The sequence below is a fragment of the Haemaphysalis longicornis genome, unplaced genomic scaffold, assembly GCF_048455015.1.
Source record: "Haemaphysalis longicornis isolate Haplotype H1 unplaced genomic scaffold, Haemaphysalis longicornis Haplotype H1 scaffold_5, whole genome shotgun sequence".
Taxonomy (NCBI): Eukaryota; Metazoa; Arthropoda; class Arachnida; order Ixodida; family Ixodidae; genus Haemaphysalis; species Haemaphysalis longicornis.
The window spans coordinates 91,019,184-91,037,807 of record NW_027526385.1 but is presented as its reverse complement, the minus strand read 5'-3'; the positions used below and the strand labels follow the sequence as shown (position 1 = coordinate 91,037,807).

General features: G+C 47.6%; 1 protein-coding gene across 1 annotated transcript in view; it reads left to right on the top strand.

The window, feature by feature from the left end:
• The window catches only part of LOC144139819 (multidrug resistance protein mrp-7-like), a 45,430-nt gene that overhangs the window by 11,482 nt on the left and 15,324 nt on the right, over nt 1-18,624 (top strand). Inside the window, exons 3-6 of the mRNA XM_077672072.1 lie at nt 2,225-2,326; nt 4,289-4,429; nt 15,410-15,544; nt 18,493-18,560. Of these exons, the coding sequence (XP_077528198.1) occupies nt 2,225-2,326; nt 4,289-4,429; nt 15,410-15,544; nt 18,493-18,560 (446 nt within the window). The remainder of the gene's footprint in view (nt 1-2,224; nt 2,327-4,288; nt 4,430-15,409; nt 15,545-18,492; nt 18,561-18,624) is intronic.

The window sequence follows — 18,624 nt, the reverse complement described above, 5'->3', positions numbered from 1 at the left end:
TGCTACATGCATTACGAGGGCTCTGGCTCTAGCCGTTCGGATATGCCAATTGCTAACCCCGACCTTCCACCATGTCTTACGTTGCGGCCGCTGGGAAAAAAGACGTTCTACGTCTCCCGCGGTGGTCAAGGGCGGCTAGTTGACCGTCCCCAGAGCACTTGTAAATATCAACCCCGCTCTAAAGTCGAGACAGAACCGGCTGCGGGATAGCATAATTGGTCTGTGCACCACACCCGTTATGCGGAGATGTGGGTTCGTCTCCCGCTCCAGGAAAAAATGGCGGATTTTTTCTCGACTTAAATTTTCGCTAATTTATCACTGTATCAAAGAAACATGACAAACACAAATCATTCGGCACTATTAAATATTTCGGAAAACAGCCGAATAGCACTGGTAATGACGACTGCAACCTTGATATGTGTTGTTATCAAGTCCCTCGTCCCGTATTTTTCTGTTCTGATACATGCATTACGAGGGCTCTCGCTACAGCAGTTCGGAGATGCCAATTGCTAACCCCGACCTCCGACCACGTCTTACGTGGCGACCGCTGGGAAAAAAGACGTTCTACGTCTCCCGCGGTGGTCAAGGAGCGGCGCTAGTTGACCGTCCTCAGAGCACTTGTAAATATAAACCCTCGCTGTAAAGTCCAGAGAGAAGCCGCGGCGGGATAGCATATTTTGTCACTGCACCGCACGCGTTATGCGGAGCTGTGGGTTCGACTCACGCTCCAGGAAAAAAAAACGGTGGATTTTTGAGTGGGTGACCGGCTGACACGACGTGAGGCCGCGTCACGTTTGCAGGACAAATGAAGATGGTTTCTCTCTCTCTCTCTCTCAACTTATATTTTCGCCTATTTATCACTGTATCAAAGAAACATGACAAACACACGTCATTCGGCCATATTAAATGTTTCGGAAAACAGCCGAATAGCACTGGCAATGACGGATGCAACCTTGATATGTGTCGTTATCAAGTCCCTTGTCCCGTATCTTTCTGTTCTGCTGCATGCATTACTAGGGCTCTGGCTCCAGCAGTTCGGATATGCCAATTGCTAACCCCGACGTTCGACCACGTCTTACGTGGCGGCCGCTGGGAAAAAAGACGTTCTACGTCTCCCGCAGTGGTCAAGGGAGGCTAGTTGACCGTCCTCAGAGCACTTGTAAATATAAACCCTGCTCTAAAGTCAAGACAGAATGCGCTGCGGGATAGCATAATTGGTCTGTGCACCACACGCGTTATGCGGAGATGTGGGTTCGATTCCCGCTCCCGGAAAAAACGGCGGATTTTTTCTCGACTTAAACTTTCGCTCATTTATCTCTGTATCAAAGAAACATGACAAACACAAGTTATTCGGCACTATAAAATATTTCAGAAAACAGCCGAATACAACTGGCAATGACGGCTGAAAACTTTATATGTGTCCTTACCAAGTTCCTCGTCCCGTATCTTTCTGTTCTGCTACATGCATTACGAGGACTCTGGCTCCAGCAGTTCGGATATGCCAATACCTAACCCCGACATCCGACCACGTCTTACGTGGCAGCCGCTGGGAAAAAAGACGTTCTAGGTCTCCCGCGGTGGTCAAGGGGCAGGGGCGGCGTTAGTGGACCGTCCTCAGAGCACTTGTAAATATAAACCCCCGCTGTAAAGTCGAGAGAGAAGCCGCTGCGGGATAGCAGAATTGGTCAGTGCATCACACGCGTTATGCGGAGATATCTGCTCGACTTATATTTTCGCCTATTTATCACTGTATCAAAGAAACATGACATACACAGGTCATTCGGCACTATTAAATATTTCGGAAAACCGCCGAATAGCACTGGCAATGACGACTGTAACCTTGATATGTGTCCTTACCGAGTCCCTCGCCCCGTATCTATATAAATAGATATGTATATATATATATATATATATATATATATATATATATATATATATATATATATATATATATATATATATTAACGCACCTTAATAAGCATGCATGCGAATACCAGCATACGTATGTATATGAGAGCAAAAGACTGAGTGTGTGTGCGTGTGTCGTCCTTAACACCTCAGCTGTGACCTTGACCTGTTTTCGTGCTGCTGCGCCGAACAGCTACCGCCGAAATTTATTTTCTTAAATCAAACTAGCAGGGGGAGGGGCATGGTGCTTTTGCCTTTTCCAGTTTCAGAGTATGTAGTTCACGCACACTGTTCTGTTTGTTTGCCTTTTTTCCAGCTTTTCAGCCTCTTTACGGCGGCGTTGTACATATCCTACAACGCTTTGCTGCTTGTACCTGGCGCCATTCTGAACACAGATTTTGCTGTTGGTGTATCCATTGTGAGTATAATATCCTCTGCAACCCACGGCTTCGTCAGCACGTGCCGTCAAGGTGCCCGCCCACAGGCGTGTTGTTTTTTGCCCTCCCGTGACGTGGCATCGTTTTTCACCTTGAAAGGATACCGGAAGAGTGCATCTGCGCGTTTTTTATTTAGGCCAAAACAAACAATGAACCAACGCAGGTGAGCTAGGCGGAAGAGAAAAAAAATCTTGGCCATTGCGCTTTCAAACATCAAGCGTTCGTTCTTGCGCTTTATAAAAAAGCTGAAAATGCCTGAAAATCATTATTGTGTCCGAACTTCTTGGGTGCTCCGTGGCAACATTTAACAATGCCCACAAAATAGGCTGCACATCGTAGGTAAATTCTCAACAAGGGGGGAAGCTAACACCTACGTGTTACAAGGATGATTTGTAGAAGTGTTTATGTGTACAAAAACGCTTACATACTACTACATACGTATACATACGCACCTACATCCAGTCACGACGACCAGATAGTAGAACCCTTCTATGAAGATGGGGAATCAGCAATGGCGAAAGTAATAACACAGTACACCCAAGTTATAGGACACTTCAATGCTAAAGTATGCAAGAACCGCTCTGGAGATAAGGCAGTTGGGAGCTATTCTCTGTGTTCTAAAAATAACAGAAGGGAATTACTTGTCGAGTTCACCGAAAGGAATAATCTACGTATCATGAATACATTTTTCTGCAAACTAAAGAGCTGGAATCGGACGTGGAGGAGCCCGAATGGGGAGCATAAAAATGAAATCGACTTCATACTATGCGATAACTTTGACGTCGTGGAGGATGTTAAAGTACTTGGACGGGTGAGCTGTTGTGACCACCGTATGGTAAGATCTCGAATTATGCTAGATTTGCTGAGTAACCGTAACAAGCTCGTACGAAAGAATACGATCAATAAGAAAACAGTAAGACAGAAAATGGAAGAATTCACGATCGCGCTGCAGAATCGACATTCAGCTTTAACCGAGGAAGTAAAGTTTACGACACAGGAAACCAGCGAAAATCTTACAGAGATTATGACGGAGGGTGCAGTAGAAGTTGGAGGTACGATCGCTGTACAGGATACCGGTAAACGTTCCCAGAAGACAAAAGATCTAATTAGGAAACGGCAGAGCAAGACAATATCAACCCCAGCTGACAGAATACAATTAGCGGAGCTTTCGAAGTTATTCACTAAGCGTAAGACAGCTGATATACGGCAGCATAATATAGAGGGGATCGGGCATGCTGCAAAGAATGACGGCAGCCTGAAAGCCGTGAAGAGGCGTCTAGGCATGATATGACAAAAAATCAGATGAATGCACTTGATGACAAGCAAGGCAATCTCATTACAAATATGTTTAAATACATATAGTAGCGGAGGAGTTCTATAGAGATCTGTACAGTAAATTAGATATCTGTACAGTACTTTAACCTTATTGGCTCTTATTTCAAAAGCGCAATTCGGAAAAGGAAATATAAAATCTCTTGGGTAGCGTACTCACGCAACCAATCGGTAGAAGGTTATTTATTCTTTCTGGACCGCGATACGATAAAGATTTCTGCTCGTGGTCGTCACGTGTCTCATCGCATCTATAATGTGTGTCTTATATAAAATACCGATTATTCCTATTAAGGTAACAGATTGTTGGCTCTATTTCGCGCCAGCTGTTTCGCTTTCGTTCGTCGAATTTTTGTGAAAGAAGAAATCTTAGCGAAGTCATGCTTCGTTACCCGGAGTTCTAGAAGATAACTACGAAAGTTACACGTGCTGCAGGGGTTAAGCTCCGATAGTTCTATCTTTCTTAGTATTTCTCACAGCGTAACATTTGCAGTTGATTCGAGAAAAGGTTTTTCGAGAAAAATTGTCATTTGATGACTAGTGCACATTTGGGCGTTGCGATTTAGCAGAGAGTTTGTAGCGAGCACCGCTTCAAGCAACTCATATTTATCCAGGTCTGGATCATCATCAGTGCGGTCTGTCAGCGTTGGAGAGGATTCTGCGCCTCAAATTTGCATCCACTACTACACGCCTGCTTCTTCGTTGCAGTTTTCACTGACCTCCTGCTGCGACATGAAGGACTTGCAGCGTACCGGGTGAGAACACAAGTTTTGCCAAGTCCAATCCAACCTTGATCAATTCCCCGTATGTAACTCTACCCTTAGCAGCTCTTTGAAATTTAAAACGTTAACTTGAGTTCTGGTATACATCTTTTGGTCCTCTTTCATCACAAGCTGGCTGCTTATAGTTGAAAATTTTCAGTCCCATCTTCCTGACTTAAAAACCTCTGAGTAGTAGTGGAGCTTCCTTATAAGCAGCCATAAGCAATGCAACTATACAGTGCGGAAAAATAGTGGTAATTTTCTACGTGCTACATCTAAATTTACGTTCATGGTCCTTATGGTGTGCGATATGATAGGTTTGCTGCGAAAAGTGGAGCTGCCATCGCGCTTCCTTGGAGAACGTCCCTTCGCACTCTTTTACACTCTGTTGCAACCGTGTCATCCCAGCGCTGAGACCAGTTGCTGCGACCGGGCGGGGGCACTCAATCCGAGCTCCGTGGCCTCCGACATACGAGTGGTAGCGTGTATGATGCGAGCGGCCAGCCGCTGTTGCAGCCGTGAAGAAGTCCAAAAGCCGTAGGCTAACGTAGCTCTTTACTTCATAGCGAGAGGGGAGCCGAAGCCAAAGAACAATGCCCCGACGGGCGAGGTTACAATACAAGACTCAAACAGAGTAGCAGCATGGATTCGCTTCTCAAACAGGAATGAAATACAGCGCTTGGGCGGCTTCTATTTTATACCCAAAAGCCGCAACGGTCAAAACGCCAACAAGTAGCAACACGCCACGAACGTGACAGACACACACAACGCTCTTTCCACAGTTCGTGAGTCGTCGGTAGTCTCGGCGCACGTTGAGTCCGAGAGAGGGGAGAGAGGAGGATTCCGCTGCGATCGACGGGGCCTCTGTGTCCTTGAAACATGCCTGGGCGTATTAAGTCGGCGCGCTGATGATCGCGCCGATAGCGAAACGTCTGAGCCGGGCATGTCGAGGCGTGAATGTATGACTCACGAGACATGCTGGCGCCTGAGGGCTGTGGGGCGCACGTCCTTGAAACAAGTCTCGACGTGCCGCTGGCAACCGCCGGAGGCGCGTTGCAAAGCGAGGCGTCTGGCCCGGCATGTCGAGACATGAATGTATGATTCACCGACACGCTGGCGCCTGACGGCAGAAAGGCGCACGTGGTGGCTTCGCCGCCCAGCCAAGGAGTGATGTTGGAAAATACGGCGGCGTTGGCCGATTGGTAACAGCTTCTCCACGGGGGTCCGAGATCCCGATGGATAAGGGTCTTCAACCATTGTCCGGAGGGATGCTTTCGAAGTGAAGTGCTCGGCAGACGCTCGACTCCAGGCCTGGGCTGTACGGCACCGTGCTGGAGCTTCACAGGGCCGATCACTGGACGAGTAGTGGCTCCCCAAGAACTTCTCTGGCTTGGTCAGGCAAGCAACAGAACAACACAGGAAGACACAACCGCATCCCCGGCAAGTGCGAAGACAAATTCACACTGAAGATCTACCAGGGTTTTAGTTGCGATAAAATACGCAAAAAACTAACTGTTCTAGTTATATGTTAGCCCAGCAGTACTTTAGACATGTGAACAAACTTGAAAGGTGACATTTCGCGTGATTGGAAATGTCCCACACAAAAAAACGTAACGTAAAGGGCGAAACCTGCTGCAGGAAAAACAATGCAAGAGAGAAAGTCAGGCGTCTTCAGGCCACTTCTCGCTCAGAGAGCTGCGATTTGAGCTCTAGTCATTGCCCCGAGCTTTTCCCTTTTTGTACCGCACTTCAGGTGTGGCTGCTCTCTGAAAGCTGCTGCGACCGCGTGAAATGACACCGGTCGTCTTGTTCGACGCAGTTCGAGCGCGCGAAGGAGCGAGAGGGATTTTGGATCGTTCAAACGAGAGGCGCGCACTCCTTCTTGGAGGCGGCGTTCCCTTGGCGCGAAGCGAGCTCACGGCTTTGCCTCTCGGTGTGCCCGCATTGAAACACGGGCCGCAAGTACGCGGAGTTTTCCCGCTCTCCTCGTCACTCCCCTTTTCACGAACGCGTTCGACGAGCGAACATCGGAACGCGTTTACGTTCACTTCTCTAGGCTGGTCGGTTCCCGACTTCGGCTCAGCCACAGGCGACACTGTAACCTCAACTAGCTCAGCCGATGTTGGGCTATCGTCGGGAGCATCAGCTGGGAGTGACAAGGGCACGACGAGCTCATTAGACACCTTGCAGTTCCCAACAGTCACTACCTCGTCGTCCCTCGCGCTTTCGGCGACAGCCTCCGCACGCGAAGCCCGAAGCGTGTTCCCGTTCTCCTTCCTCACTGCTAGAACTACACTACCACCAGGCTGCCCTGTCTCAAAAGATGGCTCAGCCGACCCAGACACCTGAATCTCTACGAGCTCGGGTGGCCGTTGCTCGAGGTCAGCTACCTGAGCTGGTGGCAGGACGGAATCGGCTTGCCCAGTGGCGAGATCGTCATGACTCGCAGCTGAAACCTGCAAACCGTTTGCTGCCTCGACTGCAGGCTTTCCAACCACGTCGCTTGTTTCTGCACTACCGTCCGAAGGAACAACCTCCGTTTCAGTGGACTCGTGTTGCCTTTCGGTAGCCTCATGGTTTCCGCAGTCCCGCGGAATGCTGTTAGCGCGCGAACTGCGCGCGTTCGGGTCGACAGCCGTTTTCAAGGCCTCCCGTGATCTAGCGCACTTCGAACATGGCGACGAAACATCTTCGCTCACCGTAGGGGCCTTACACACAGTTAGATGTCATTTATATAGCTCCCGCGGGGAGCTAGCTTCCTGCCGGAGCTATATACGCCTCGAGCGCGGCCTGTAGGGGCGCCACTGAAATCCCCCTAGCGGCCCGTTTTGAAAGCAGGCGCGGGAGTCCGCGCCCCGCTCCCCAGTGCCGCCGCTGCTTTTGCGGCACGTTCACGACTGAGATTTACCGTTTGTGGGCGTTTGAAATTCATGTTTGTGTGGAGCAGTCACTCTGTTTGCAAATGGGGTGTGTTTACGAGAGTGTAAATGTTTCCGACGCGATCTTAGTGTGGTATTTTCGGTCTGTATAAGCGCCAGGTGTGTGTCACAGGCCAGCGTCGCGGAACCGGCGTATGACGGAGCCGATTGTAGCTATAGTGACCTGAATTTACTAGCCGTGTCTCCGTAACCACCGGTTCCTCAGATGTTCATGCTACGGCTATACACTACGATTTAAGTCGGTTTTGTGCGCTTACATAATCAGCGGAGCACTCATACGTGACAGCACACCAGTTATGTTTGCCAATATTATACCTCAGATATTGATCACCACCATTTACAAGCCAGTCTGTGTTAATTTGGGTAATATTCAACAAAAGTACGATGGACAATGCATAATTATACTCGGGGATCAGCACACGATAGAGTCGTCTTGTCGTGAGGTGCGCGCCCGCAGCCCGCAGACCTTCCTTTGCTACATATATCCTCTGCGAGCAGCGCGGAGACGGGCTTACAATATAATCCGCGTCCGAGACTAAATGCTTCTTCGAAATATCGTCATATGGCACAGGGAGCCAGCAGAGTAAACCAGAAACTGAAATTAGAGGGCGTTATCACATACCACACTCTTCCAACGACACATTTCATCGCTTGTTGAACAGCCTACCCTGTATACTTCCAAAAATGTGTCCGCCGTACGATCAGCTCTTCGCTGAAGTAGAAAAACAAAAGGAAAGTGAACGCGAGATTTATGTGTGGGATTACTAAAACGGTCATTGCTTGATTCCGCTCCCCATTTGTACACGGCGTCCCCCTCCCCGCCCCCCCCCCGATTTCTCGCGAAATAGCAGTGCATTTCGCGTATAGTTGGTCTAGTAAAACCTACCTGGCTTAAGTTTAGACGAACGTCTTTAGCATGCCAGAAGCTGCACTGTTTTTTTTTTTTTCATTTCCGTTAGAGCAATTATGTTTCTAAATTCCGCATTGGCACAGCATTTATTTTCCTGTGGTTTCATTTCCTTCGTTCTTGCTATATGGCGTGTGTGGGCACATATTTAACGACGCACAGGCTTGGAATATACTTTACATTTTCGCATGGTTTATATTCTTATAAAAGGCATAAGTTATTGTCCGGGATTGGGTAATCACATCCCCGAAACATATTTTTCTGCGGCGTATATATGCGAAACAAAGCCGCATTTGTTGTCCACGCTGCACAATGAAGCCAACCTCTCATTGTGCCAGTATCAGTTCTAAACGAGGCGTCAGTAGAATTCATTTGTGCCTGATGTTTTAGAGGTGACATGGGTGATATGTTGCTGCCGTCGCCGACGCCCGGAAGAGCGGCGACGAAGCGCGCAGAACCGCGTCCCCGGGTAGCTCTTGCAGGCGATCGCGTACGCTACGTAGACGCAGCTGCTTTTTAAGTGACCTAAACGTACTCTTTGCCTATAGTCTTCACCATAACAAGTTTTTTTACGGCGCGGAAAGGCGAAAAGAAGCGAAATAGAACCAAAACACTGCACGAGCCCCTATCAGTCACGCAGCGCAAATCCCGTCAACGCCGCGGAGAAGCGGCGGCAGGCGGCGCAGCGATCGCGAAGCTCGAGGCGTATAGAGGAACTATACAAAGTGTACTTACGCTGCCCTCTGTCGTGAGCCTCCGCAAATTCCCAATCGTCGCTTTCTGTCTGAGTTTCGCCATTCCTCACAGAGGTGGCGACCCTATCGTTACTCGAGCTCTTTGCAGCGAGCCCAGCTGGTTCTTTCCTCGGCGGTTTCTCAAAATTGTACCCCTTTTCGCTTAACAGCTGATCCGACCTGTTCGAGAATAGGTACCTGTACTCCGGAAGAAGTTGTGGGGATACTGCTGCCTGCATCACAAGTTCACCAAACGGGCCTCCGATGCTTACCTTAGCAATTGGCAAGCGCACATTTCGTGATCCTACGGCTGGCTTTACCCAAAGACTCTGCCCTGTTAGCTGATCCGGTTCAGCGTACGAAGGGTGGACCATGTCTACCGTCACCGCGGAGTCGCGAAGAACTCGGCACGGTTTACCGTTGACGACAAGCTCACGTACGTACGGCTCCAGAAACTGCCTGCTGTCCTCACTCTGATATAGCACGTGAAAGACGAGTTTTCCTTTCTTACAACTGGCAGCGAAATGTCCCGTCTCGCCGTAGTTGTAACACGCAGCCTGTCCGCGCGCTTCAAAAGCTTTCTTTCTGCGCTGCTCCTTAGCGTCTGCTGCTCTCTTTTCGTTATCGTGGCCAGTTTCTCTATCCACGACAACGACTTCCCTTGCTCCACCGTCTTCCTGTGGAGCTCTGCCTTTCGGCCCTGACTTATCAGGCCTCGGCCTGAACTGCTTTTGGCCGTCTTTCGGCCCCTGCGCATCTCGACGTGCGACGAACTCGTCGGCTAGCTGAGCTGCCTGATCCACAGTATTTACCGCTGGCCTATCTTGCATCCAGAGTCTCAGGTTCTCCGGTAGTCGGCGGTAAAACGGCTCAAGATCGAAGCACTCAACTACCTTGTCGCGCTCTCCGAAAGCCTTTGCCTCTTTGAGCCACTCTTCTATATTAGCCCTCAGCTTGTAGGCGAACTCTAAGTACGACTCGCCCCTAGCTTTCTCGGCTTCACGGAACTTCTGGTAGTCCTCCGCCAACCAGTTGTTTCAACCGTGTCATCCCAGCGCTGACACCAGTTGTTGCGACCGGGCGGGGCCACCCGATCGCAGCTCCGTGGCCTCCGACATACGAGTGGTAGCGTGTATGATGCGAGCGGCCAGCCGCTGTTGCAGCCGTGAAGAAGTCCGAAAGCCGTAGGCTAACGTAACTCTTTACTTCATAGCGAGAGGGGAGCCGAAGCCAAAGAACAATGCCCCGACGGGCGAGGTTACGATACAGGACTCAAACAAGCCCCGTGTACATGGACGCGACAGGGGCGGGGTGAGTTGAGTGGCGGGTTCAGCTTACCTCGACGCGTCCGAGTTTATATGAACCCCGTCCAAAGAATCGAGGTGAGGGGAGCGGCGGGGGTCACGGAAAAGGGGCTACCGTATTTTCACGATTCTAACGCGCACCCTCTTTTGCTAAAAGGTAGCTTAATATTTGTGTGCACGTTACAATCGGGCTGAAAACCGAAATAGGCTTTAAAGCGACCAACAGCATTGCCATGCGCAACGGACACGAAGCACCTGCAAAATCCAACTCAATCCAATAAAAACAATCCGTCAACACAACGTGACTGAATTTCGGCGCACTGATCCCTCAATGGCGTGCCGCATACCCTGGTGAGCTGTTGCACATTTTTTTGTGCTTCTGCTTAGCCCCAAACACTTATAATTATGAAGATCAAGGCACTTGAAATCGCAAGCAGCTTCAGTGTTCCCCGTAATAACTGTATTTCCAGCAGCAGCTGGATAAGCAACCTTGTGAAGCACAATTCGTTTTTGGCTTCCAGAGGTGCATACGCCAAATAAAATCTCCCTTTTCCAGGTACGTGGTGACATGTCTTTTCCATCTGCGCAGTACCGTCAGTGTCAGACTTTTTTTTCGAATTTTCCTGCTTGAAGTTACCCGCGCGTTACGATTGGCGGCGCGTTAGAACCGCGCAAATACGGTATTCTGCTCCCCGCGGCCCGCCGACTCAGCCTGACGAGCGAGCTAACCCACCCCCTGCCTCCGAGTTGACTGGACTCGCCGCGACGGCTCTCTGACCCACCCCGTCCGCTTATACATGGGGGGGTCGAGTCCAAAAAACCTGTTTATTTCGACTCAACGCGCCCTCGTCGGGTCAATGTAAACGGGGCTACAGAGTAACAGCATGGATTCGCTGCTCAAACAGGAAAGAAATACAGCGCTTGGGCGGCTTTTTTTGTATACCCAAAAGCCGCAACGGTCAAAACGCCAACAAGTAGCAACACGCCACGAACGTCACATACGCACACAACGCTCTTTCCACAGTTCGTGTGTCGTGGGTAGCCTCGGCGCACATTGAGTCCGAGAGAGGGGAGAAAGGAGGATTCCGCTGCGATCGACGGGGCCTCTGTGTCATTGAAACATGCCTGGGCGCATTAAGTCGGCGCGCTGATGATCGTACCGATAGCGAAACGTCTGAGCCGGGCGTGTCGAGGCGTGAATGTATGACTCACGACATGCTGGCGCCTGACGGCTGTGGGGCGCACGTCCTTGAAACATGTTTCGACGTGCCACTGGCAACCGCCGGAGGCGCGTTGTAAAGCGAGGCGTCTGGCCCGGCGTGTCGAGACATGAAAGTATGATTCACCGACACGCTGGCGCCTGACGGCAGAAAGGCGCACGTGATGGCTTCGCCGCCCAGCCGAGGGGTGATGCGGGAAAATACGGCGGCGTTGGCCGATTCGTAACAACTCTTAACCTTTTCGGAGGAGGCATTGAACGCGTGCTCACTCAGCACTTGTAACAGAATTTTTGCGGCGATACCAGTGAGGCACACACGCTCTGCGTGGAAGGGTGACTGTGCTCTCACCCTATTGGCAAAGGTGGTACTAGTTACATAATCTGAAGCGCTGCTAATAAAGGATTTTAGCATCAACTTAAAGTGGCTATTGAGTGCGGTTATTTCTGGAACTAAAAGGAAGGCGGTTAATAGCCGTGGTATAGCCCGATTGGCATCACCTACGTGCAGTGTACATATAGGCAAACATACAGTCATAGAAAAATGAAATACGAACGCAAAAACATGCGCGAAAACTCGCAAAAAAGCAGAACAAATAGCTGACGCTATTCGTTGAAATAAAATAGTTGCCGCTATTGGTATAATTGAATCGCCATATTTCTCAACTTTGTTGCTGTAATTAGGCCCGAGGCCAATTTCAGTTTTATGAAAAAAAAAATCGTGCCATTTGTGTGTTCCGGTTCATAATTTAGTGAATGCCTTTCTTTTGTCCATGATTGTAGTACAATGGCCACGCTAAAGGAGAACACGGGAGCACACGGTGCGAGCTACTACTAAAGCACCCTAACAGCTCCTCGCGTAAACAGCTCGCTTGCGCGTTGTGGGGGCCAGGAGAGTACAGATGTCGCGCACAACGTGTCATCAGGCGGAAGCATGTCGTCGGGTACTTGCAAGTTGCGGGCGCTCAAGAAGCAGCCGACGTTGCAGTTGCCATGAACGGTATTATTAAATACTGAGGCGCCGAAAAAAAATTCAGTTTTTTTCTGGCGCAGACAAAACGATTGATGCAGGAAATCAAGAACATATGGCGGTGTTTTCCTACGAGGCGCACCGTCATTTTGTAGCCGTGAAGATCGCTAGCAGGAACCGTCACTGTGAGCCGCGAGACATGTGGCAGCCCTAGAAATAACTTCAACCAACGTTGTTTGGAGTTACATCGGCTTACTACAGCGCAGTTTACATAGGTTCATTTTAGATAAAAAAGCATCACTAAAACAGTCCTCGCTGGCTCAGGCGCATTATGATTTGTCGTAAGAATTTCTGTAAACTCCCGTACACAAAGACGACCGGACCCGCGAATTGCTGCTAGCTTAGACTGGTGCAGTTCTCCTAACCGCAGATCTGAAATTGCTCAACAAGATTCGTAGTATTCTCCCCGTTAAAGGAGACGCTCTGCGCGTGGGCTGGATCTTGGTACAACATCCCTTGAGGGCTACGGCGTGCTACCATAGTTCTGTGGTGTGATTATAAAGCGCTGCTGACTCCGGGAGCACACAAGGAGTGTAAAAATATTTATACTTGAAGCCATGTGAAAAACGTTAGATTTATTCTTAGCTGCCATGCTACCCTTCCCAACAAATTTCGCTGATGACAGCGGAAAGCGTTCTGGTTGATTTCACTCCGCAACTTATAATGCTTTCACAGCCGCCCTGTATACTTCGACGCTAGACGAGGAAGGTGAGTATGCTTTTTCAGAACAAAAATGGTACACTGCCATACCCTCGGGGCTGTCGCATGACATAAGCGGGGTTGGTTCCTGTTAAAACTGCCCTAGGACATGAAATACATTTTCTTTGAAATTGAGAAGCCACCTTCCCTGCAATGTGCCTGGACTGGTGAGCTTCACTACACAAGTTATTATTGAAACTTAGCTAGCTTCTCCTGTTTCACAAAGCCCCTCATCGACCTGCACTAAAGCTTGTTATCCAGCCATACATAGCTAGCACATGACAGAAAATACACAAATAAAGAAGGAAACTAGGAGCTACTGTTATTGACATCGCACAAAAGGCACGAATATAAAGAAAAATAAAAATCATAAGGAACCGAAACATCCCGAGGCCGAGGCTCGCTTTTTTGTTTTGAAACGGATTCAGGATCAGCAGAGATTCGTGCTTATTTACACCCACAGCGATGAATGTTCTGTAGATTGCGGCGCCCCCTGCAGAAAATGCACGAGGTGGTCGAGCTTCGTCTGGCCGGTCGAGCATTGAAACCGTTCCACAGTTAGCGGGACAGCTCATGTTAGCGATCGTCACAGCCGCAAAATGACTATTCGCATCATAGGAAAAGACCGCACTTCGCTCTTGCTTCCCTGCGTCAAACGTTTCTTATGCCCGTAAAATATATGTCGGATTTTTTATGCATCGCAATAATTATTTTTGCCCCGGAGGGCCACTGGCAACGTCGATTGCTTCTTGAGCGCCGGCCGGTCGCAGGCAGCAGACGACGCTCTGCTGCCTGATGTCCTGATGGGGGCGACGATGTCTGTACTCTCCATGTCTCTGCAACGCGCATGCGGGCTGTTTTCGCGAGGCGCCGTTAGCATGTTCTAGAAGTAGCTCAGGCCACGCGCTCCCGTGTTCCACCAAAGTGTGACCGCCATAGAACAGGCGTAATATAATACATACATACATACATACATACATACATACATACATACATACATACATACATACACACATACATACATACATACATACATACATACATACATACATACATACATACCTACATACATACACACATACATACATACATACGTACGTACGTACGTACATACATACATACATACATACACATACATACATACTTACATACATACACACCTAAATTGAAATTTTCTACCATGGGTTATGTCGAATAAGCTTTTCTCAATTCATAAATTCCGTAGGACACTTCGAAGTGAATGCTCCGGTGCGCGCCGTTTCGAAAATTCTGAATAAACAGCTGTCACAGCAACAGGTCCTGAGGTGGTTTCATATCAAGAATAATTTCGTGGAAAACTAAATTACGGCCAAGAATAAACAACGTTGATTGGGTTTCTTCTTTAGAGGCAGGTTAATGTACCAACTCGCTTACACGAAGGTTTAAAAAGGAGTTAACGAGTGGCACCCGCTAATCGTTTGAATGTAGAAAGCATCCATGAGATGTTCGCGCAAAAAAATGTCGCTACAATAACTCTGACTTCCTAACTCTAGAATAATATGCGACCTTGAGCGCTGCTACCTGTTGTTAGCAGGACAGAATACGCGTATGCAGGAACGCCATCTATGATTACAATATAGTCTCGTGAGTGCGGGAAGAAGGTTCCGTAGATACCTTTTATAGAAGTTTTTCAAAACCTAATTCCCCATTTTGGTGTATTTGTTCCACAACATCTCTATTCACAAAATTTTACCTTCTCAATCTCTATTTCCAAAGTACCCTAGTCGCACTTCTTGTTCACTAATAAGGCCACTAAAGAAATGCGTATTGCTTGTCAGCAGGCATGATTTTCGTGAACGAACAAACATTGTGACTACAGTTACTCTGGTTGAAGAAGGAGATTAAAATATTCGCCCCTCATCCAGGGATGCGTTTGAAAATTTTCAGTTAGACTTCGGCTAGATAAAAGGAAATATGCCAGTGCTCTCACACCATAACTTGCAGAATTCTGCAGTATTGTTGAAGTTTTAAAGAGCATGGAATGTGTCCACATTTGTCGTTCGATTTTAATACGCGCACCGAACGTACTTAGGGTACACGTAACCTGACACACTTTAACTGCATCTGAAACTCTTGCCGATGCATGTTCCTCGCATTTTCCCTCAGATAATTCCTCGCGAACCCCACGATGAAGTGTACTTGGAGACTGCGCTGTGCTCAATGATAGCTTTTACAGCTCTCGGAAGCTTTCTATGCGCCTGCTTTCGTACTAGCCCCGTGCTCGACAAATCTACCGCCCAGGTGAGTATTTTTGGGCTCCAGAATAATTGAAATCATGCCGGTGGAGATGCACATCTCTTCCAAGTAATTAAGAAAGCTGTTTATGGGGTGTTCGAGAGTTGTTATTGCGACAATTGTAATGCAATGCGTTCCCGGTTTGACGAGCGTACCCGCTTGAGCTTACCGAATGGTGTTTCTTAGCAGCGTACCTGCTAGAAGGAGTGTCCGACTCCCAATACGGCGGGTGTTTAAACGATTCTGAAGTTCAAAAACTAGTTACCTCATTGTGACGAAAGCCAGGGAAGGTTGCAGAGTACAGCACCAAACCTGTGACAAGACTTTCAGATCCGCAAAACGTTTGTAAAATTCACTGCATTTGTTAACGTGAACCGTTATCATGCTACTAGCTCATAATTTGGTGGTGGTGCTGCTGCTGACGGTACTGGTCACATGGTAGTCGCCTTACCAAAAAAGTGCTAAGGTTAAGGAAGAGTGACTCAGTGCAACGATCAAGCAAGTTTAGTAAGAACGTGGAAAAAGTGAGAAGTAAGCAGAAGCAAGGTTAGTAAGTGTGCAGCAAATCCACTTTGCGCGGTATTATAAAGCTAATTCTCTACGACATCTGTTGCATCACCGGAGTCTGTCATATAAGACGCTATAGGTTCAACAAGGTTAAGGCGCGTGAATACGCTTCCGAGCAGTCCAACACGTTCTAAGTAGGGACTTTTTTAAAAGGGTGGATACATGTTACTATATTGTTCAAGTTTTCTGTGCTCATCCCAACCACGAGAGTAAAATTGGACGTAAAATCAGTGTGAGCTGAGGGGAATTCGGTAAGCGCTATGAAGTAATGAAAAGCCGTTAAGTACTTACAAGGAAACAATGCTATAGAAGCAATGCCTACTTCCTGTCATAACTTATGGGAAAGCTGTGGCGCTGCGTTAACCGAGTTGAAGAAAAAACTCAGTCAACCCAACTGGAAGTTGAAAGGAGGACGATATCAGTAAAGCTTTAAAATGCAAAAGGGGCTTTTTGAAGCAGAATGTCGGCTTGGAATAATGCATCACACCTAAAAATCATAGGACTACATCGGTTTTGGCTCTCATGAGAGCTTACAAAGACCAGGCTTGTAGATAAGAAGAGAGTAACTACTGCAGACCTTTGGCATATATGTTTGTGATGCTGTGGCCACATATTCTATAGTAAGGGGGATGACGGCGGGATTTTACAAAGTGTCCTGGAGTGGTTTAAGCATGCAGTCATTATAAATATTGCCAAGCAAAATTGGGTCATTTTTAATAGTCAAAAGTCAGTAAAATAGCTAAATAATAAAAAATACCAAAGTGTAACACCAACACATTACCTAAAATAAATAATAAGTGGTGAGGTTCTGTGGGCTTGTTTGTAGTCGCCAGGCTTTCGGTTCCAAATTCACCGCTGAAGGCTGCGCGCTCCCACCGCCAACTTCGTTCCGTGAACGCATCCTGTGCTTAGTGCCCTCATGTCCAAGTACACTCAACTTTATCATGTATGTATGCATGTATGCGCCCTTGCAGGGCGTTACACTACCCATGAGGGCACTAAGCTTGCTTTCGTGGCCGGAGTGTTATTAATTGATCAGTACTACACATATGAGCAATGAGCTGTTTTCGTGGCGGGAATGTTAATAAATTCATCAGTAACGTCTTTTATATTCAGGCGGTCTTCCATATTTTAAACACGATAGTCATTCTTGTGCTACTTGTACCCAAAATTATTGGTGAGTCTGTCCGTATGTATGTATGTATGTATGTATGTATGTATGTATGTATGTATGTATGTATGTATGTATGTATGTATGTATGTATGTATGTATGTATGTATGTATGTATGTATGTATGTATGTATGTATGTATGTATGTATGTATGTATGTCTGGCTGTCTATCCGTAGATTCAGCTTGTCGGTCAAAAGCTAGAATGTTTGAAAGAAAGGTTTATATAGGTAAAGCTTTTCTCAACACCTGACTCTCAAAACACATTTCATGCTTGCAAACATTGTTCTGGAAAAAGAAAACGTTAGGCATATTTGAGGCAAGCCATTCATACATATGTGGTATCTGCAGTGTTGGTTTAATAAATATGCATGAATTCCTAATTTTTGCGATAGCCAATAAAAGCAATATGCCTCAAGAAATATATTTAATCCGAAGATTACAGACAGCAGGTGGCGACCCCAGATCACGTGCGGCGTTCCAAGTTCAACAGTAACGAAATGCTCCAAGAGATGGGGCGCGAACCGCGGAACTCGGGAAAATAGAATGGGCTTTACCAAACATCTTCCCTGTTTATAGTGGGGGACTCTAAAGGGAGGCGGAGGAGCTTTACAGGTGAGCTGGGAGCGAAGAGAGGCGTTTACGTGGTGGGGTGGTGGGATTTGCAGGTGACTATCATCTTTCGTCTACATTTGCAGCGAAGTCAGCAGATTCTCGCCTAGCGTTTTCCGCATTCGTTCGTCAATAACGTTTATTACATTCATGGTGTCTTCTACATTTCTCGAAATCTAGTATCACACATTATGTCCGAGCTATTGTTAGTAGGCATCCCACAGCAGACCGTATTGTGATGGGTTTGTACTATTTAACGTCCATCAGATGACCCTTCTTGAAGAATGCAGTGAGAGTGAATTAGTTTTCTCGCTGGTGGTTTTATTGAAGCGTCGAGGAGTTTGAAAACATTTTTTAAAGTTTGCTTAGCAAAATACCTCCTCCGTATAATTCAATTTATATGGAACTTCTGTACACAATGGTCTGGATGCACTGAAATACCCTGTTGGCCCCATGTCCCCCTCTGGTATTTTGAAATGCACTGCTGTAACAGATAGTGGTTAGGTATACCATTAGCAGCTCTCTAAGGAAATATTTCTTTCTGTGCAGCGGCTTTGAAGTACAGCTGTAAAGGTGACTTGTGAGCTGTTCTTTTCTTTGTGAAGGTAAACAAGGCTGCGGATGAGGAAACTTTGAGTCCGTTGGCAAGACTGGTGGGATTGGCTGCAATAACGTAAGTGCGCTTGTACATCACTTTTCGATTTTATTTCTTTTGCAGTGGGGACATATCAAAATAT